This window comes from Cryptosporidium andersoni (genome assembly GCF_001865355.1).
Source record: "Cryptosporidium andersoni isolate 30847 chromosome Unknown contig_77, whole genome shotgun sequence".
Classification (NCBI taxonomy): Eukaryota; Apicomplexa; class Conoidasida; order Eucoccidiorida; family Cryptosporidiidae; genus Cryptosporidium; species Cryptosporidium andersoni.
The window spans coordinates 14,022-34,323 of record NW_027122803.1 but is presented as its reverse complement, the minus strand read 5'-3'; the positions used below and the strand labels follow the sequence as shown (position 1 = coordinate 34,323).

At 26.1% G+C, this 20,302-nt stretch overlaps 10 protein-coding genes across 10 annotated transcripts; 5 read left to right on the top strand and 5 right to left on the bottom strand.

Moving 5' to 3' along the window:
- Positions 1 to 139: 139 nt before the first annotated feature.
- Positions 140 to 1,183, bottom strand: cand_038490 (uncharacterized protein; the record flags this gene model as incomplete). Its single annotated transcript, XM_067214072.1, has 1 exon — positions 140 to 1,183. The coding sequence occupies one exon, from the start codon at positions 1,181 to 1,183 to the stop codon at positions 140 to 142; it is 1,044 nt and encodes a 347-aa protein (XP_067069739.1).
- A 512-nt stretch (positions 1,184 to 1,695) lies between these two features.
- cand_038480 (uncharacterized protein) lies at positions 1,696 to 2,958 on the top strand (the record flags this gene model as incomplete). Its single annotated transcript, XM_067214071.1, has 1 exon — positions 1,696 to 2,958. One exon carries the CDS (start codon positions 1,696 to 1,698, stop codon positions 2,956 to 2,958), a length of 1,263 nt encoding a protein of 420 aa, XP_067069738.1.
- Positions 2,959 to 3,719: 761 nt separating this feature from the next.
- On the top strand, positions 3,720 to 4,767 carry cand_038470 (synaptobrevin family protein; the record flags this gene model as incomplete). The annotated part of the gene is made up of 3 exons (XM_067214070.1): positions 3,720 to 3,842; positions 3,990 to 4,394; positions 4,453 to 4,767. 3 exons carry the CDS (start codon positions 3,720 to 3,722, stop codon positions 4,765 to 4,767), a joined length of 843 nt encoding a protein of 280 aa, XP_067069737.1.
- Positions 4,768 to 4,773: 6 nt separating this feature from the next.
- On the bottom strand, positions 4,774 to 5,292 carry cand_038460 (uncharacterized protein; the record flags this gene model as incomplete). Its single annotated transcript, XM_067214069.1, has 1 exon — positions 4,774 to 5,292. One exon carries the CDS (start codon positions 5,290 to 5,292, stop codon positions 4,774 to 4,776), a length of 519 nt encoding a protein of 172 aa, XP_067069736.1.
- A 132-nt stretch (positions 5,293 to 5,424) lies between these two features.
- cand_038450 (uncharacterized protein) lies at positions 5,425 to 9,426 on the bottom strand (the record flags this gene model as incomplete). Its single annotated transcript, XM_067214068.1, has 1 exon — positions 5,425 to 9,426. The coding sequence occupies one exon, from the start codon at positions 9,424 to 9,426 to the stop codon at positions 5,425 to 5,427; it is 4,002 nt and encodes a 1,333-aa protein (XP_067069735.1).
- A 364-nt stretch (positions 9,427 to 9,790) lies between these two features.
- Positions 9,791 to 10,372, top strand: cand_038440 (uncharacterized protein; the record flags this gene model as incomplete). Its single annotated transcript, XM_067214067.1, has 2 exons — positions 9,791 to 9,958; positions 10,013 to 10,372. The coding sequence occupies 2 exons, from the start codon at positions 9,791 to 9,793 to the stop codon at positions 10,370 to 10,372; spliced, it is 528 nt and encodes a 175-aa protein (XP_067069734.1).
- Positions 10,373 to 12,048: 1,676 nt separating this feature from the next.
- On the top strand, positions 12,049 to 12,373 carry cand_038430 (TIM10 DDP zinc finger domain-containing protein; the record flags this gene model as incomplete). The annotated part of the gene is made up of 2 exons (XM_067214066.1): positions 12,049 to 12,128; positions 12,208 to 12,373. 2 exons carry the CDS (start codon positions 12,049 to 12,051, stop codon positions 12,371 to 12,373), a joined length of 246 nt encoding a protein of 81 aa, XP_067069733.1.
- Positions 12,374 to 12,498: 125 nt separating this feature from the next.
- On the bottom strand, positions 12,499 to 13,812 carry cand_038420 (uncharacterized protein; the record flags this gene model as incomplete). Its single annotated transcript, XM_067214065.1, has 1 exon — positions 12,499 to 13,812. One exon carries the CDS (start codon positions 13,810 to 13,812, stop codon positions 12,499 to 12,501), a length of 1,314 nt encoding a protein of 437 aa, XP_067069732.1.
- Positions 13,813 to 14,084: 272 nt separating this feature from the next.
- On the top strand, positions 14,085 to 17,777 carry cand_038410 (PP-loop family protein; the record flags this gene model as incomplete). The annotated part of the gene is made up of 1 exon (XM_067214064.1): positions 14,085 to 17,777. One exon carries the CDS (start codon positions 14,085 to 14,087, stop codon positions 17,775 to 17,777), a length of 3,693 nt encoding a protein of 1,230 aa, XP_067069731.1.
- A 1,430-nt stretch (positions 17,778 to 19,207) lies between these two features.
- On the bottom strand, positions 19,208 to 19,948 carry cand_038400 (uncharacterized protein; the record flags this gene model as incomplete). The annotated part of the gene is made up of 1 exon (XM_067214063.1): positions 19,208 to 19,948. One exon carries the CDS (start codon positions 19,946 to 19,948, stop codon positions 19,208 to 19,210), a length of 741 nt encoding a protein of 246 aa, XP_067069730.1.
- Positions 19,949 to 20,302: the final 354 nt, after the last annotated feature.

The following is a 20,302-nucleotide window of genomic DNA, read 5'->3' as shown; positions in this document are numbered from 1 at the left end:
TATATTATTAAATGTTAAATATACTTTGTTACATTTAAAAAAGAATCAAATATTACACAATTTTCAGTTACTACTTAAGAAACTACAATTCAACAAATATATAAAAACGTTTGATCTATTTAATATTTACAAATTTCTATTAGGCATTATTTGAGATACCTGCAGATATATTATATTCATTTCTTGCTATTGAACAGACACCATGTATACGTACATCTACATATCCAATTGCATATTCATCCAGTAAACTTTCTACTACATTACTAGAAAAAAACTTATACAAAGGATATCTAGTTATGGAACGTATTTTTTCCTTGCCTACAATTACCAATTGGGTATTACTAGTTTTATTTTTTTCTATATCTAGTTCAAAATTACATACTGCTACTATGCCCTTGTTGTCTTCAATATATATACTATACTTACAAGTTCTTCTAACTTCATTTAATATACTAACTGGGAGAAAAATAACATCATTACAGATCAGCTTTATAGAATAAGAATCTATGAAATTATTGAAACATCTTTTATTATATATATTACAGAGTTTTCTAGCAAAATGTTTGGCTGTCCCAGTTTGCTCACTCTCAAGTCTATGCAAATATACTAATCTTTCATTATTTGTATCATTTACTAAACGAAGATTTAGCTTTAAATTATTACAAATATTAAAACGTTTACTTGCAAAACCGGGCAAAAGGGCTACTTGGACTATATAAAATTCAATTTCATTCTTTTTTTTATGAATATATTCAGGACTAGTTAATAACTTATTAAGATTCTCCGTTTTAATTTTAGCTATTTCACTTTGAGTTATATATTTTGGCTTTATGTGTTGTCTATATTCTACTATAGTTTTAATTTCTATATCATCAGTAGAGTTCAATTTACATACATTTAACTGATTACTTGTTCTATCTTCTACTTTGTATCTCTTGTCAGTTATTTCACTTTCAGAGGGCCAAATTATATTTATATTTTGTTTTGGGTATCCATTATCTTCATTATCACTAGAATCTTCATCTGAATAAGATGAAGAATTACAATACTTAATTTCTTCAATATTATTGGTTATTGCTGATTGTGGTAGTAGATCTAAGTCAGAATTTACATTACTTATATTTTCAAAAGTTGGATATTCTATGCTTTCAATAAATTTACTGTTAGATTTCCTCGAAAACATTTCAATTTTATGCAGCGAAAACTAATAGTATACAGTTTATCTCTAATATAGAGTTAGTAAATTATTTGTATACCTGTAAAAAAAATATTAACTGAATTCCACACAATATTTGTAAATTTTAATGCAATTATTTTAATTTAATTTTTTTAGTTATATATAAATCATATTCTATTATGGACTGTTACTTGTACCACGTTTATATTTATAAAAAAAATATATACTCTCTAATCTTAATACTCAAAATAAACAATACTAAGAATAAATTTAATATAAATTTTACTAAAACAATATGTACCTAATTTAAAAGATTTAGGAGTAATCAGATAATATATTACAATAATTTTCTGAGATCATAGTAATATTACATCACATGCATCAAAATACTACTAGATAGTATCGAATATAAATACCCGCTAGCGCTCAGATGCCACGTAAGAAGAAATAGTCTTTTTCTGGCATTTTGGAAACATATAGTACAATATATATATTATAATTTGTAGTGAATATTATAAATGAGAGATAAATCAAAAAAAACAAGCAAATCTCAATTGAAACGCATAAGAGAAAGTCTAGATGATGAGATCTCTTCAGATGAGGAGATACAACAAGAAAAAAAAAGTTATAAAGATATTAGTATTGAAGAAGATGACTTTTTTGAGACTTATGATGAAAGGAAAATATCAATGGCAAAGAAATATCTGAGAAAGTTAGATATCATAGATAATGAAGGTAGTTATGATTTATCTAGCCTGGAAGATAAAATACAAAAGAAAGAATTAGCAAATAATTTGAAACTCTCAACTAAAATCTTCTATAAAGGCCATAAATTAAGTGTAACATGTATTTCAGTATCTGATGATAGTAAAATAGCATATACTGGGGGTAAAGATTGTGCTATGATTAGATGGGATCTAGAAACAGGTAATAAGACAATATACTCTGGTAGAAGAAAACTGTTTGATTGTGGAGGGCATTTTGAACAAATTAAAAGTATATGCATACAAAGAGATAAAAACTTGATATGTACAGCTGGAGTAGATCGTGTGATTAGACTATGGGATTCAAGAAGCCCTAATTGTATAGATAAACTACATGGTCATACAGATACAATAACGGGCTTAGTTAGTGAACCAAATTCTGATATGAATCAAATAATCTCAGTATCATATGACAAGACATTAAAATTGTGGAGTTTAGATTCTAGAGCTCATATGAATACATATTATGGTCATACAAATCATATTACAACTTGTGATATTGCAATCAGGGATCGACCTTTGACAGGTAGTGAAGATTATACATCTAGATTATGGAAACTTTCAGCTGATTCTCACTTAATATTTCATTCAGATAATTCTAATAATAATAAAATTAATACCCCAATAGATTCAGTTTGTTGTATAGATAATTCTACATTTTTAACTGGGACACAAGATGGAAGTATACAGTACTGGTCACAATTTAAAAAGAAACCATTATTAACGTGTAACAAAATACATAATAGCATAATATCTATAAGAAATATTAAATTTTCAGATTTAGTATTTACAGGAGGTTATGATGGAGCTATTAAAGCATGGAAAATACAAAATAATCAGATAATTAATCTGAGTGCTAACATAGAAATTGATGGATTTGTTAATAGTATGGATGTTACAGATAAAGTTTTAGTAGCTGCTATTGGACAAGAACATAGATTAGGAAGATGGGAAACTGTAAAATGTGCTAAGAATGGGATACTAGTACAATCACTTGAGTTTTGTTCTGTTGATTAAATATTTCAATATCCATTCTATATATTTAATGGTTTACATAATTTCATTGGTAGATTAAGATAGGAATATTACTTATTAAATACTTTAATATATTATAGAGTAAATAATATTACTCTACATAATTGATAGTATCAACTTTTTTTTTTCTTCAAGATTTCTTTTTTGATTTATTAATATTTTCTAATATGGAAAATAACTCTGAATATTTCAACTTTAAAGAATTATTCTCTAGTTCTAATTGATCTGCTTTAGATTTCAAGTCTACCAATTAAAACAAAAAGTATTTATTTATTATAGCATAGAATAAATTTTTTTTTTAACAATTTACAACAAAAAAGGTTAAATAATTTCCTCAGATAATACTATACACATACCTTCTAGTTCACTCTGTGTCTCTAATATCCTGTCAACTAAATTAGATTTTTCCATATCTTCATCATTATTTAGATCTCTGGTTGTCAAATCCCCGTTCATTATAAAATTTATTATACCTAGTTTATTACTCAAAAGTGAGATTAGAATATTTGGATTATTTGGCACTTATGCGGGTTTCGTGTTAAATATTTCCTAAAAACATCGCAACTATTTAAAAGGATTTTATAACATTTAGATTATTAAGATTTTGTAATTGTAGTTCATATATATAGGAAAAACACTTTAGTGAAAAAAATAAAAACAATTGAAGTAGTATGGGCCAGACCTAAGTTAGTAAATTAGGATGGTTAACTAAACTTATTGACTTATATTATTCTTGAATTAAAATGAGTTCAAATTTGTTTGTAACCCTAAATAAAAATTTGATCTATTCAGGTTTAGGAATTGTAGGTAAAGGAATTATAATTTTTTCTTGGTTTGACAAAATACTTAGCGAGACCAAGGATAAGGTAAGCTACAATTTCTTGAATTTGGTGAATATATTAATTATAATAGTGTAGAACTTATCTGAATGGTTAAAGTTACACTTTTTTCATTATTTTTTTTAATTATTTAACTTGTAATGATTGAATAGTCTTATTAATTGTTATTTCCAGATTCATGATGCCTTTTCAGATTCAATAAACTGTAACTTAGGTTGCAATACAAGAACAATTAGACAAATTCATGATAATGCAAAATTATATATTTGGATACCAGAAAAATCTAATAATATTGCATATTCAATATGTTGTATTTCAAAAAATTATCCTGAGGAGTTGATATATGCAGCTTTAAAGGAAATGGAATATTTTACAATGTCAGTGACTACTATTGATAATTTAGTTATACTTAAGGAGAATGAATTAGTAGATTATAAAGATTTCAGAATTAAAATAAAGGAGTTGATTTATAGATATGATAATCCTAAAAATATTGATAAAATATCTCAGATGCAATGTATTGTTAATGGAGTCAAAGATACTCTTCAGGATAACATCCATATAATACTTGAAAATAAGGTAAGTTTTATTTAAAAAAATAAATAAGATTATGAAATAAATAAACCATACTTCTTAGGGAAATCTTGAGAGCTTAGATAATAAGGCAACATTATTGGAAAGTGAAGCAGGTACATTTCTTAATGATTCAATAGCAGTAAAGAGGCATTTTTGGTGGAAAAATATGAAATTGAAACTAATCCTGATAGGAGTTATTTCTCTTGTTATTGGAGTTATCGTAACATCTTTAATTAATATGTTTTCTTTTAGCCATACACGTACAATAACAACATATGTACATACAAAAGAAGATAATAATACAATAAAAGATCAGTTTAAGTCATCTATAGATAACAAACAAATTCTCAATAATACTGAACTACCATTACTCTGAGTTTTATTAAGTTGAATAAAAATTTGGTGGGAAACCTAGTTTTTCCATTTCATCTTGTTCATCTACTTGAATATTATTGTCATTTTGTTTTTGTTTCAGCTCTTTCTTCTGCAAAATTAGATTATTTAATTTTGATTTTACAGATTCAAGTGATTTTTTTTCAACAATCATCGTCATACCTAACATTCTGTTATGTTTTTCACTATTTAAATGAGCTACCCAAGAGTGAGAATCGTGAGAAGAGTATTCACAAACTTTGCACCAAAATCCAACACTTTCCTGTTTTCTTGTAATATTTGTTATTATATGAACTTTCCCAATATCTCTATCTAAATCTAAACTCTCCTCCCTGATCTTTAAATTTGACTGTATTTCAGCTAAATTCTTTCTGCTATTATTGCTATATGGTGACGTAGATTGAGCTGCGTAGTTACCAAGTTTTTTATGACCTCTGTAAAACTCCTTATCCCATATCTTCCTACCTAAAACATCTTTTCTATTATCTTGTTCTTTATATTGACTCATAACTCTTACATCTTATATCTATCTTTGTTATATACCTACAATACAAAATAGAGAGCATTAGTCCGATTATATATCGAGACAACCCGCCAAAACATATTAAATCTAAAAAAGAGTAGATTTCGATAATAAATATTAAACTTTTTTACTGCTTTCATTACCTAAGCAATGTGTATGTATGCAACTACCATTAGGATAAACGGCACATTGTTTACTACCAAATTTAAGTGAACAAACAGGACATATCATATCTTGTGTCAGTGTAATATACTTCGATTTCTTTGATGCCCATTCTTCAAAACAACGTAAATATGATATAGCTGAAAGATTCATAGATATTGATTTTGTAGCATTTATATGCATTGAAGATGACAAACTACCTTTTAAGTAGTTGATAAGTTTCATAATAGGCCATTCATCTGGTAGTATTGGTAAAATATTAGAAATATGTAAATCTGAAGAGTTGGGATATTTATTCAAAATATGAATAGTATAATACTGAAGCTCCTTACATTCATTAAATTTAGATTCTAAATTACACTTTTTCCAAATTTTGACCAATACCTCTACTAAAACTTTTAAACCATTTGTTTCAATGTATGTAGCCATATTGAAATTATGTTTACTATCTGAAGTTAGTATCTTTATTATTTCATCTTCTATATAAATATTTGAATTATTTCTTTCAAATTTTCCAACAAGAGAAAGGTCATCAGATGATAAATTTAATAAGTCAATCCATTGATTTATATTAGTATCATTTATAAAGCTTGTATTACAACTAAAATAATTTTCATGTAAATTTTGAGATACCAAACTCTGCCACATTTTAAATTTGCTGAAAAAGTAAATATGTCTGTATCTTCCTTTTAAATAACCTATTTTTTCAGATTGTATGGAATTCTCATTTAAATTAAAGCTACTATAAATGTCCTTAAAGTATTCTAAATTTGCTAAAGCATATTTCTCATGAAAATTCCATGCTAAAGAATATATTTCAGCTAGTTGGAAATTCCCTAATATTTCAATGATATACTCAATAGCAGATAAATGCTTATTTGAACGAAATAGAATAGTTATATATTCCAACACAAGTGATTGATATATTTGCCCTGAATCTTTGCAAATAAACTTTTCCAAAGGTAATACATTATCATCTAAATTTGGGGTATCTTCAAGCATTAGCAATAATTGAGATGGAACAAAATTAGTTAAAAGTAATTGTTCATAGTTACCAAAGTTCTTTGTAATGAGTTTTGGATATTCATCGGAATTATCACCGATTGGAGATGAAAAGCTGTTATATGCCATTGTGCTAATATTTGGAGAATTGGAATGATCATTTTGTTTATCATTATCAAGTGAAGATAAATCTTTTCTTACGTTATGATTGACTTTTAATTTATTTATTTTACTTTCATTTGTTATAGATTCATCTATGTATATGTTTATAAGAGTTAGCTTGTGTTTTAAATCTAGATTAGGATTCATTTTAATTATATATTCCAAGAATACTTTAGTCAATTTAAGAGAAGTATCAGTTGTACAATTATTAAATATATCGAGAATTTCATCAACACTTAGAGGATATTGAGTAATTGGTTTCAAAGTAAAAAGTCTGACAATATCGAGATAAGGTTCTTGTAGTATATATATAGAATATCTTTTGAGCAAATTAGCCTGAACATGAACAGGTGTTGTTTCTGATCTACACATATTTAATAAAATACTATATATTAATTGGTAAATATTCAGTAATTTGTGTTTATTTCCACTTTCTAGTATATTAAATGCAGAGTTTACAGATGAAGTTACTTTTGATTCAAGCATCTCCAAAGCTTTGAAATATGATGATTGATTTGCAAGTATAATAGCCAAAATATCTTCACGATTATTTTTAATAAGAAAATCCTCACAATCCTCAGTATGGCATTCTGATAGTATAAATTGTCCCTGTAATTCTAACCCATCAGTCCCATAATTTTCACTCAATATGCTTAACAATATCTCCTTATTATCCTCATACTCCTCTTCATTTGATGAATTTACCAGTAAATTTAAAAATACTATATCCATCATTCTTCCAATAGTGTACCCATTTTGCTTATTTAATACACTAGTTTGTTTAGTAAAACTACTGTATTGTTTTGATCCTGAAGACACATATACTAAGTAACGCCTTCTCTCTCTAAATAAAAATGATCTTAAAAAACTATTCGCAATTTCGACTATATCATTAATACTTTCTTTATCTGACAAATAGTTAAATTTATTGTTTGTATCAAAACTCTCTTTGCTTAATTTCTTGTTTGAAAAATTGCTTGTATCTTGGAAATGGTCTTCAATTTTCAAAATATTTTTTGTACCATACTTTTCGCTTTTTGAGTCTCGTTTATTATTCAATGATATACTATATTCTATAAAAGCTTTAATATCCCAAGGTATTGATTGTTCATTGTTTATTAAAGATCTCATTAAAGATTTTTGAAAGCTTATAGATGGTGAAATATCCTCTATTACATTACTCTTATTATTTAACCATGAAATTCGAGCATATTCATATAATATATCATCATCTTCTGCTTGTTTCTGAGATTCAGAATGCAAAACTAACCATTTATTTGGAATTAAATTCCTCCAAAATAAAATGATCAAAACTCTTGGGTCCATGTGTGCCTCTTCAAACCATTTAAAGGCTTCTTTAAATCTCAAATTCTTAAATTCATTCCATCCAGCTAAACACTGAATCTTAAATTTTAAACTCGAGTAGAGCAAATCATCAGATGAACAATATGTCCTTAAAAAGTTTAAAGCTTGATTACCTTGATTCTTATTAACCAATTCCTGAACTGATTCCTCGAATGGAATTTGAACGAGTGCATAAATTGTTGCTGTAGTAGAAACAATAATCATTGGACCGGCTACTGCTGTTATCATTGTAGGTGGATTTAACTGAGAAACTTGTTGAGAACTTCCATTATTCATACATGTTATCTCACCATCAAGTTCCAAAGTTTGTACAGGTTTCATTTGCTCATTTGAGTAATTAGCAAGTGAATAAACATAAATAGTTCCATATCTCGTTCCTCCCAATATATATGGAGCTGATAAAACAATATTTGTTAAATGTTCAGTTGGCCATTGAATCATGGGTTTTGGACATGGTTGTTGAGTTAAAAAATCAAAAAATGCACCTAAATTGTCCTGACATACTAACATCAGTTCAAAATTAGGTAAAACTACAATTTGTGAATTCATCTTAGTTGATAAATTATCCAAATGTAAGATATCATGTAATATTTCATCATTTATATTTAGTATATAATATACATTAGAAATAGAAAAACAACACCAATTATTGCACCATTCTATATTTGTGACTGGATCAGAGATATTCAAAGATTCAGTTGAAATATGTTGCTCCCTTTCACAAACAAATTCAGCATGAGTCAAATATTTAGAATTATTTTTATCATCTTCTGTTTTACTATTTTCATTAGATTGTACTGAAGCAAATAAAAACCAAGGGTTTATTCCACCTGAAGATGTTGATTCATGATTATCTTGCAATGTTCTAGTACTTCTGTCCTTTTCTGCTAAATTCCTTGAAATTATAGTATTATAGAAATATATTACTCTTTTGGAACAAAAACAAAATCTAGTCTCAGAATAACCTAAATTATTTGTATCTTTCCATTGGGAGATACAAGTAATTCCTCCTTTATAAAGTATTGAAATAGGACCTTTTAATGTATAGTCTAGATAGTATAAAGAACCTCCACACAAACATATCACAACTCCTAAAATCCCTTTCTCACCAATAATGTCATTATATTCAGATTCACTTATATATTCAGAATAGTTCTGTTCTAGTAAAGTGATTGGAAAGATCTTATCAATACTTTTCTTTCTTGATATGCATCTCGAATTAACACATTTCCCACTCCAAGATTGCACAGTAGAATATAAGGTATTAGATCCATTTTGTTTTATCTCATCATATTTATATAGTAAAATATCGCCAGAATCTGTACCTAAATAAATATAGCCATATGGTATGTAACATAAAGCTGTTATTCTTGTATTTTGCTTCTCACTAAACTCAGAAGTAATAGGTAAAACATCAAATCGTCTCATGTATAAAAGTTTTGTTTTTTTCGTCTTTATTAAAATTTATTTCATTAGTTACTCTTTAAGAAATCCTATAAATACAACAATTAGTGGTAAATAAAATGTAAAAATAAAGCCCTGGCGCTATTTCATTGGTTACTCTTTCCCAGACTTTATAGTATTGAAATTATAATTTTTAAATCCAGTGGAATTTATCTAATATAAATGGAAATGCAAAAATTTTAAACTAAAAAAAACCCAGAAATTAATTTTGACTAAAAAGAATTACCTATAAATTCTGCAAGTGAGGGTGCAAATTAAATGTGTGCCCTAAAGTTAGATCAGCTTAAGTTTTATTCTAATAAAATATGGAAATATAACGAAGTATGAGATGAATAAATATACTAACAATTTTATATTCTTAAAATATGAACCTGAATATCTCAAGGTTTTAAAATCAAAAAGAAAAAGTGCCCATTTCTCTTTATTTAAAGATCCCTTAATAAAAATTGTAGAACTATCAGTAATAAGCTTGAGTAATGTATATAAAGTAATACATGTAAGTTTCGAAAAATTTTTATAGTTCTATGTTTTATTTTTTTATATTATTTAGGATATTGCAGATTTTTTCAAAGCTCTTTCTTTAAGATTACTACATTACTATAACAATAGTAGCTGTAAAAAACAAATAATATTCAATAATAAATTTAATAAAAAAATTACAGGTTACGAACTAAATGTACAATATAAAATTAACAAATCGCAGTATAAATCTTATTATTTAAGTACTAGTACAGATATTAATACTCATCATGAAATACAAACTATTAAGGACAAGCTAGCCTTGTATATCGTCGAAACAACATCTCTAGCTATACTTAAAGATGAGGTCAAATATACTTATGGGTTAACTGCAGAACAAGCAACTCAATTTAAGATAAAACTTATGGAGTTATTTAATAACTTGTATTAAAGATGATCTCTTAATAACCTAGATATTTTATTAATACTGTTTTTAATCGGAATATCCCTCAATATAATGCAAATTATATATATATTATTTTACAATATCTTAAGACAGAATGTTTAGCTATAATATTGCAAGTTTTAGTTACTCCATACTTAATTCTCCTTTAGTAATTATTTTAAATATTTTGTATCACCAAAATAACTTCTAATTTATTAATCTAGGATATCTAACTTATATCATTATATTTAAATAGAACTAATATATTCTATTACAGAAATTTAAGGATCCTCAAATAAGTTTAGTGAATAAGACATTAATTCAGTTATAATTGAATATCTTTGTATCCTCTATAAATTTGTAATAGCTTATCTTATTTAATAAAAGTGTTATTTTTTACTTTAATATAATATTCAAGTATATTATATAAACTATTATTTTGATTGTAAGAAATATGAAACTATCTATTAAATAATTTAGTATACTAATACTTTTGCAATTTTAAGCTCAAAATTGAATGTTTTAGCAAAATATTTATATATCTTAATATTTTCAACCATAAATTGAGTATATATTTTAAAATCAAATATTAATAAACAATAACCTAAACAATACGATATTTTTATTTTATTGATTTTATATCATTAAAATTACTATTTATCTTCCTAAGTAATTAAATGTTTTACTAATAATATTAAAGTATGTACTATAGTTTGTTATTGCTATTTTTATTCAAAATTTACTCAAAATCCCAAATAACCTTTGTATCTTAATAAATTTACATTATTATTGTATCAATAAATATTTTAATTAAGAATATATATAGAAAATAAACTTAATGAACTATTAGCAATTAATAGATAAAATTCATTGATATTATTCTTTAGTCCCATGATTATCCTATTTAGTTTACTACTTGAAATTAAACAATTTTTTAATTAAAGAATATTTAATAGTAAAATTGTTTAATATATATATAACCTTAACTAAATACTGTAAAAAGTTAGGTATAATTCATCTCAATAATTTACAATTGTTATAATCTGAATACTAGTTTACTTATTTGAGGAGCTTATGGTACCAATATTACATTATAAAATGTATAAAGTTATTTAAATTAGATTAGACATTCTCGCAATTAACTTATTATATATGAATTTAATAACATGATAAGCCTTATTTTCTTGTATCTGTATTTTACTGAAATATTTCCAATTAATATTCCACCTCTGATCTAAGTAGTAAAATATATCAAAATAGAAAGAACTCCAGCGCTAATACTTTTCTAAACTATTTCCTATATATTTAGATTATAATAAAATCATCTTTACTTATATATTGAACTAAATTTATATTTCAAATAATATGATCAAAGTGATATTTCTATTAAATATGGACACAATCTTAAGTTTTCAGAGCTACTTATATATAATTGTACATCAATTAACCAGTAAATATAGTAGATTTAAATATATACTGACAAGTTACTAAATATAAATATTTGTTTAGTAATGATTACGTATTAAGAAAGTTATTTTAAGATTAGACCATTTTTAAATTGAAAGTATCCCACTCAGTAATATTACCGCTCAACAGATAACAAAGCACCAATACTAGGTACATGATGAAAACTTAGGAGATGATTTATAAGGTTAGAGATAGAAAACTTTAGTATTATCTAAATGTCCTCAGTTAAACCAAATAGTGATACAGCTCAAGCTGCAATAGTTGAATTAAATGGATTAGCAGATATGTTTAAAAGGTAAGCACATCCTACTAATTTTATATAGGCACTGTATATATATAGAGCAATTCTTTTTCTTTCTTACATCTCCCCATAGAATACAAGAAACTTGTTGGAAGAAATGCATCAGTGATATATCAGATTCATTACTTTCACCTGGTGAGATAAGTTGTACAGATCGTTGCATTGCTAAGTATATGGAGACACACACTCTAATTGGTAATTATTTACAAGGAACAAGTGAGAATAAATCTCCAAAGTAACAAAATAAATATGCTCAATATTTTGAGGGTAGGATATAATATTTTCTATATGACTGAAACTAGTATTATAGAGATATCTGGATTTTCACCGATATTCTAAAATATTATATATAAACATTTGAAAATTATATTTTAGTTAGATCTATCCTTCTTTTTTTTTGGTTGTCACCAAAATTTTGATAGATTTCTTCCTGAAAATTCGATAGATCTGCCTTTACAACCTTAATATTTTCATTTTCAGAAAGCAGTGGTTTACTGAATGTTTTCTCCTGCTCCATCATTTCCAACTTTGGAACAGCAGAAATAGGTTTCTGGTCATTTGAGTCAATAGCTAACTTTTTATTTATATCATCTAAAGTTATCTGCAAGTCTTCTATTGTTACTTTATATATATCTATCATTTCTCTACTGGGGGGGGTCATTCCATTATCACCATTAAGATGCTGTTTAACAAGTGTTAGGACCCTCTCAAATATTTCTTTGGAATCCTTTATCTTACCAGAAAATAAAGTACTTTGAGCTAAACATATTAATGGTGATTCAAGTGTATCAAGTGAAGCATTAAATGATTCTAGAACGTACAATGCATATTTATATTCCAATCTAGCCTCTTCATATTTCTCTGCTAACTGAAGCATATCACCAAGTCTCATAAATGTGAATGACAAATCACTAATATCTTTAAATAATAAATCTTTAATTTTTATGTTTTCATCTTTTTTATGATTACAAATAGTCTCGAGTAAAGATTCGAAGCTTTGACTGGCTGCATCATTTATAGATGAGAATATATCAGTAATATATTCAGGAATTATCCCAGTATTACAAAAAGACTCATAGTCATTTCTTTTATGTAATTCAATGCGTTTCATATATGCAAGTTTAGCTGCTTCAAAATTCTCCCAGGCTATTTCTTCATCTGTAGTTTCATTGCTCTGTATATTTTGGATTTGAATAGCTTTAGTATCTGATGATGATGAAGATGTTAAGAGAGAAACTTCCCTACTTTGTACTTGCTCACCATGATTAGGTGATAATGTAGCTATAGAATCAGTGCAATGTTGACTTATTGTCTTAGATTGGAAAAAATTTGTGGAGTTCTCCTCTTTTCCAAATAATGCATCAGCATAAGAAAGATAGTATTCAGCTAGTCTTGGATCAACACCACAATCTTCACTAATTCCTAACCTATTTATTTTGTTAGTCAAGGCCCAATAAAGCTTAACTATGGCTACATCAAATTCCTTAGATTTTTTCAATATATTACCTTCTTCTAGCAATGTTTCAGGATTAATTTGGGAATTTAACTCATCTTCATCGTTAATATATGTAATATCCTCATCCTCTACATCTTCATATTGGATATTCTCATATTTTCCATTCTGTTCTTCTATTTCTTCACTCATTTGCATATCCTGATTAACTTCACCACCAAACATTTCTCAGGTATATCACACTCGAGAAGTTTGTTGAAAGTGTATTCAGTATTGTGTGTTACGTACCTCCTGCCTCTAGTGGGGTATTTGTTGGCTTACTTATTTTCACATTTTGGCGCCTAAAAAGGTACCGAATTGTATATATTTAGGCGGTATATTTAGCGGTAATGAACACCGGTAAAAGGAAGTCTTATAAAAGTATTAAAAAACTACCTAAAAGAATGTCATTGTCTGACAACCACTGTATTAGGTATAATATTATAGATTAAAAAGTAATGAAAAACTTTATAATTGGTGAAGATCAGCAATCAGATTTTGATAAATATTGCAGAAAAATAAGTGAGAACATAATAGGAAATAATTATGTTATAAATACACCATATGGTATTCGTCCATTAATATATTGTGATTGGACTGCATCTGGACGTTGTCTTTCATTCATTGAGGAGTCAATAATCCAAAATATAGCACCATATTATGGTAATACTCACAGTATAGCTTCTTATAATGCTAGACAATCAACATGGTATACAATTGAAGCAAGAGAATCAGTTAGACAATTTGTAGGTGGTAATCCAGATGATGCAATAATATTTAATGGCTCAGGAACTACAGGTGCTATTTCTAAATTTTTAAAATTAATGGATACTTCTAAATGGAGTTCAGTCATTTCCAGATCAAACAAATATCATAATCTTAATAAAAACATATGTAAAGATCCAAATGTTAATCCTAATTCAGATTATTTTTGCCATAATACACATATTTCTTTAATATCATCCCAAGATAGATGGAGATCATATAAGTGTATTATTTGTAAAACTCAATACGATACTGAAGCAGCTTTTAGACGTCATTGTAACAAAGTTCACTCTGTACTGAATAACCAGAAAAACAAGAGTGTCATAGGTTATATGTCATATTTAATATGTTTTATAGCTGATTCAACAGCCCATCATTCTTTATTATTACCATTTAGAGATTATGTGACTAGATACAAAAATGGTATTGATTGTGATACGTATAAAATATTGTTTGATTACTTTGAAGTTGGAATACTGAATTACAAATTGGATATAGAGAATTTAAGAAAATATTTGGATAATATGAAAAAAGATTATCCCAAAAATTTTATTCCTATAATATTAATATCTGCAGGCTCTAATTTGACAGGTGTAATAAATGACTATATTATGCTATCTTCATTAGTACATCAATATGGAGGTATTAGTGTAGTTGACTTTGCAGTACTAGCTCCTCATATAGCTCCTAATATGTCTCCTCCCTTAAATATTAATGGATTCACAGATGTTGGGGTATTTTCACCTCATAAATTTTTAGGAGGACCATCAACCCCAGGAGTACTGGTAATTAAACGTGATTTATTAATCACTGAAAAACCTGCAGATCCAGGAGGAAATTGTGTCTTTTTTGTATCTTCTGAAAGACATGATTATATTCTTGATCAAGAACAAAGAGAAGAATCAGGTACATTGGACTTACTAGGTATATGCCGTCTTGGGATGATGATTAAATTTGAGATGCATATTACACATAAATTAAAACGTCAGAGAGAGATACAATATTATATGAAAATATTACGAAAATTTTCAAAGTACAATAAAAATAATACAGGCTCAAAGATTAAAATTTTAGGTATTAAGGATATCTTGGGTAATAAATACAATGAAATAATACAAGACGAAAAATATCATGTAAATATTGATGAAATTAAAATATTACCAATAATTTCATTTTTAATTAAACCATTTCCACCTGAAATATTTCATTCAGCTAATTATGAATTGGACTTATCTGAGAATAAGAAAGAATCTGCTTTACCAAATGATTTGTCAAACGATACAATATTATTGGAATTTTTGGCAAAAAACAAGAAATATTCAAGATATATTAAAAGTCTAAGACATCAATATTTACATTATAATTTCGTATGTGCTTTGTTGAATGATATTTTTGGTATACAATCCAGAGGGGGATGTTCTTGTGCTGGTCCATACTCACAAAAGCTACTTGGACTAAATAAAGAAACTGTATCAACTTTATATGATGAATTAGTTATAAAAGGTATTGAATCTATTAGACCCGGTTTTTCTAGAATATCATTCCACTGGTCAGATTGTGAAGAGAGTATTGATTATATAAGTGATGCTATTATTTGGATTGCAGAAAATGGCTGGAAATTGCTTCCATTATATGCATTTGAAGAATTTTATGGAATGTGGAGACATAAATCTGAATGGAAATCATTGGAAAATTTATATAGGGAATGGCTTGAAGATTCAATTGGAGATTATTTCCTTGAAAAACCAAGAATATATAATAACAAATCTAATTTAGAGCTTAATAAAGAAGTAGAATCTGATTCATTTAATCAAATATGTACAAATTTGCTAAATAATAAATGTAGACCCTTATTTTCAAGTAGTGACCAAATATTTGAACAGGCGGATAAACTGATCTCATATATAGATCGTATTATTAAAAATTATAACGATTATAAAGAAGGTTTAAATCCTTCTAATAATAAAGTTGACGAAGTAATCTTTAGAGATATTCAGCTTTATCATTATTCACTGGAACATAACGATTATAGATTAAACCAATTCGAATTACAATCAGAGTCTTCATTATTGTGGTTTTTAACTCCAAAGATAATTCAATCCCTAATATTATGTATTCAGGGCAGAAATGTTGATTTTAGTATCTTTAATAATGAGATTAATCAACCAGTAATATCAACTGAATATGAAAATTTAAATACTTTTTCAGAAAGAGCCAATCATAATTCTAGTGCTCTTAATCAAGAAATAACACTATATAAAGTAGAAAATGATCGAACCAATAAAAGTGGGTCATATGAAAAATCTTATTGTTATCAAAGTGAGGATTTAAGCTGTTGTATCCCTAATATTAATCCTAATGATGCAAGTTATGAAACTGAGAAATATAAATTTATTAATAAAGATCTTTGTGATTCTTGCCCAAATAATTTGAATAATAATGAAATGACTTTTGATGGAACTCTATCTCAAATAGATCACGAAATTATACAGGGAATTGAAGATCTTGGGAATAATAAAGAAACCCAGAAAGTATATCTTAATGAAGATTCTGTAGAATCTAACTCCTATAAATATTCCTCAAATATGGATATTTGTGATTTAACAATACCTGATCCTTCATCATATGGAATTATAAGAAAACAAGTTGGACTAGCTATTAAGACATTTAATATGATTAAACAAGGTGATAGAATTCTAGTTGGTGTATCAGGAGGTAAAGATTCTTTAACAATGTTACATACACTATTACTATTGCAGCGTATTTCTCCAGTAAAATTTTCAATAGCAGCTGCTACTGTAGATCCACAGACTAAAGAGATGGATGTAACCAGTTTAAAACCTTATATGAATAGTTTAGGAATTGAATATCACTTTTTATCTTACCCTATTGTTCAGTTAGCTTCTAAATTAAAATATAAGCAAAAAAAATTATCATATTGTTCATTTTGTGCAAGGATGAAACGTGGTATTTTATATTCATGTATGAAAAAGTATGATTACAATGTTTTAGCTCTTGGACAACATACAGATGATATTTGTGAGAGTTTTTTACTCTCAATAATACATAATGGAAAACTAAATACAATGAAAGCAAATTATCTTGTTCCTAAATATAATATCCGTGTAATAAGACCTATGATATATTGTAGAGAAAGGGACCTAGAAAAATTTGCACTAAGATGGAAACTACCTGTAGTCACAGAAAATTGTCCTGCTTGTTTTCCCCAAGCTAAAGAAAGAAGAAGAGTTAAACAACTACTTAGTCAAGAAGAAATTGACCATCCAAATGTACACACTTCAATAATTAAAGCTTTACAACCTTTAATATCACTTGATCGAACTAATTCAAAATTTGATGTAAATAGTCTTAATCTAAAAGATTAATAAATTCAACTTGTGGTAATCTCAAAAACAGTGATAATTCTTTAGTTGATAAACTATCAATCTTATATAAACTGATATTTTTTAAGATAAACTAATTACCATTATAATATATGAAAGATAGTATACTAGATTATATATTATAAATATTCAATAAATAAAATATTTATATAATTAGAGATGAAGTTTGAAATTTATTAAACTATTAACTTTAGTTATTATTTAATCATTAAATTATCTAAATATATATTTAGTACTGAAGCTTTAAATTCTCTTTTATATTAAAAAAAAAATAAAAGGAAAAAGTATTTAATTAAGTTCTAATAGTTTATTTTAAAATAAAATGAAAATATATCATTTCTTAATAGATAGAAATATTTATTTATAACTCTTATTACAAGATAAGATCTTGATAGTACAAAATATTATTGGTAGAATAATAGATTTATTAGAGTTCAGTAATAATATTGACCATGTTTATATTATATTTATCATCGTTAAATATATAATATTATTACTGCTTATTTATATTACTGTACTTAATTTCAAAGTGTAAATTACACTATTTTTAATATGATTAATAAGTATAAAAATCCTTTATAGAAAATTTAACAAATCAATTTATTTTAATAATATAAATATTATTAGATTTATTAATTTCAATAAATCTTATATATCAAACTAAGGAAAAAATAAAAAATAAATCTCCCATATTCTCGTTTTTTTTATATATAAGTTATCTTTTTTATTTTTACCTATGAGTAAGTTTATTTTGTCAAATATCCTATATTTATTGGTTACATACCTAGTTCAAAGTCTTAGAGTGAAATATCACATATTTTGTTTTATATTTTACCTAAATAAACTTAGAATATAATTATCTGCTATATATTTAATTATATACTCCAATTGATTAATGGTGTCAGATTCTAACAAAAATAATATTTTGCTATTGTTGTCTTCTTAACTTATCTAGATTGCAACCTTCAAAAGTGGGTACAACATCAATTTGTAGCAACTGTCTATATTTATACACGTAAAAAGGTTACCTTTACAAGAATATCCTCATAAAAGACTACTTAATATTAAAGGGTATCTTTATAAATATTATGTTAAAAGGAGAAAATTTGATAAAGATATTTAAATTCATTTCTACAACTAATTTACATGTTTCACAATAGGTATTATATGGATCTTAAATCTAGTATTTTAGATATTACAAGTTGATATTGAAAGGTACATATTAACTAGATATTATAAAAATAAAGGTATTATTTAATATTATATTTAGATTTATCTTATTATTTTATATTAAAAACTAATACTTATTTGTACAGTAAAATTCATGATTATTTTGGTTGTAAAGTGCAATAAACTCCAGAAAATCTTATACTAAAGAAAAGATTATTATATAACTAATAAAGAATCCAAATTTATATTAATAACTTATTATAAATTATTATAAATAATAAGTTAATACTAGATATTACCCATTCTGTAGTTAGATATATTGATAATAAAATAAACCAATCTGAAATAATATTCTTAATCAAAAATATACATTCGATGGTTCTCTTAGTATTACCAATTACATTTATTCTCTCTAAAATATTAGTTGATGAATATAGTTTTAAAATATGAAAACTTTCTGCAAAATTACAACTTAAATTAGGTTTACAATTAAATTCATCATCTTTGTAAGTAATATACCTATCAATCATCTTAAATTCCACAGGTTCCCAATAGTATAAAATAATTACATATTGGATTATAAGTAATTGTGCTAATGAGAAGATATATATACCGGATATATCATTAAGTTTTATACCTAAATATTGGTATTCATCACTAATAAAGTTATGAACTATATATAAAAGGAATCCTAAAGAAGAACATATAAATACACGCAATTGTTTAGAGTACATATACCAGAATTCTGGAAATGTTAGTTTAGTATTACAAGTTTTAACTGAATCCATAGAATTCATAAATCTGAATTCCTCTTCATCCATAATTTCTTCATTTCTATCTGTCTCCATTTCATCATATGTAGGACATATGAGTCTCATACGTACATTACTACTTCCTAGTAAGCGTTGTTTTCTAGCCTTTGCTTGCTTCTTCACAACAGTAGACATCTCATCATTATCTTCTTTACATATTTCTCCAGTCATTTCTTAGTAAGATGATACATTAAATTACTACACCCCCACTTTTCCTTTTTTCTACAACCTCTTTATTCAATACCATACCAACCTAGTACATCCGTTTTTTGTAATTCAGTTATATTAAGCGCTTTAGAAACAGTAGCTAGTAAATAAATACATATTTACAATACTCTTGAAAATAAGAATATTAGGTATATATATTCATATATAATTTAATATATAATATATATAAGAATATCTTAGAAATTTTTAAATTTAAATTATAACTACAATAGAACCCTTAGATATATTCTTATAGTAGAACTTTATATATTTAATCCTAAAATAAATATTATGAGAAATAACTTAATTATGATATAT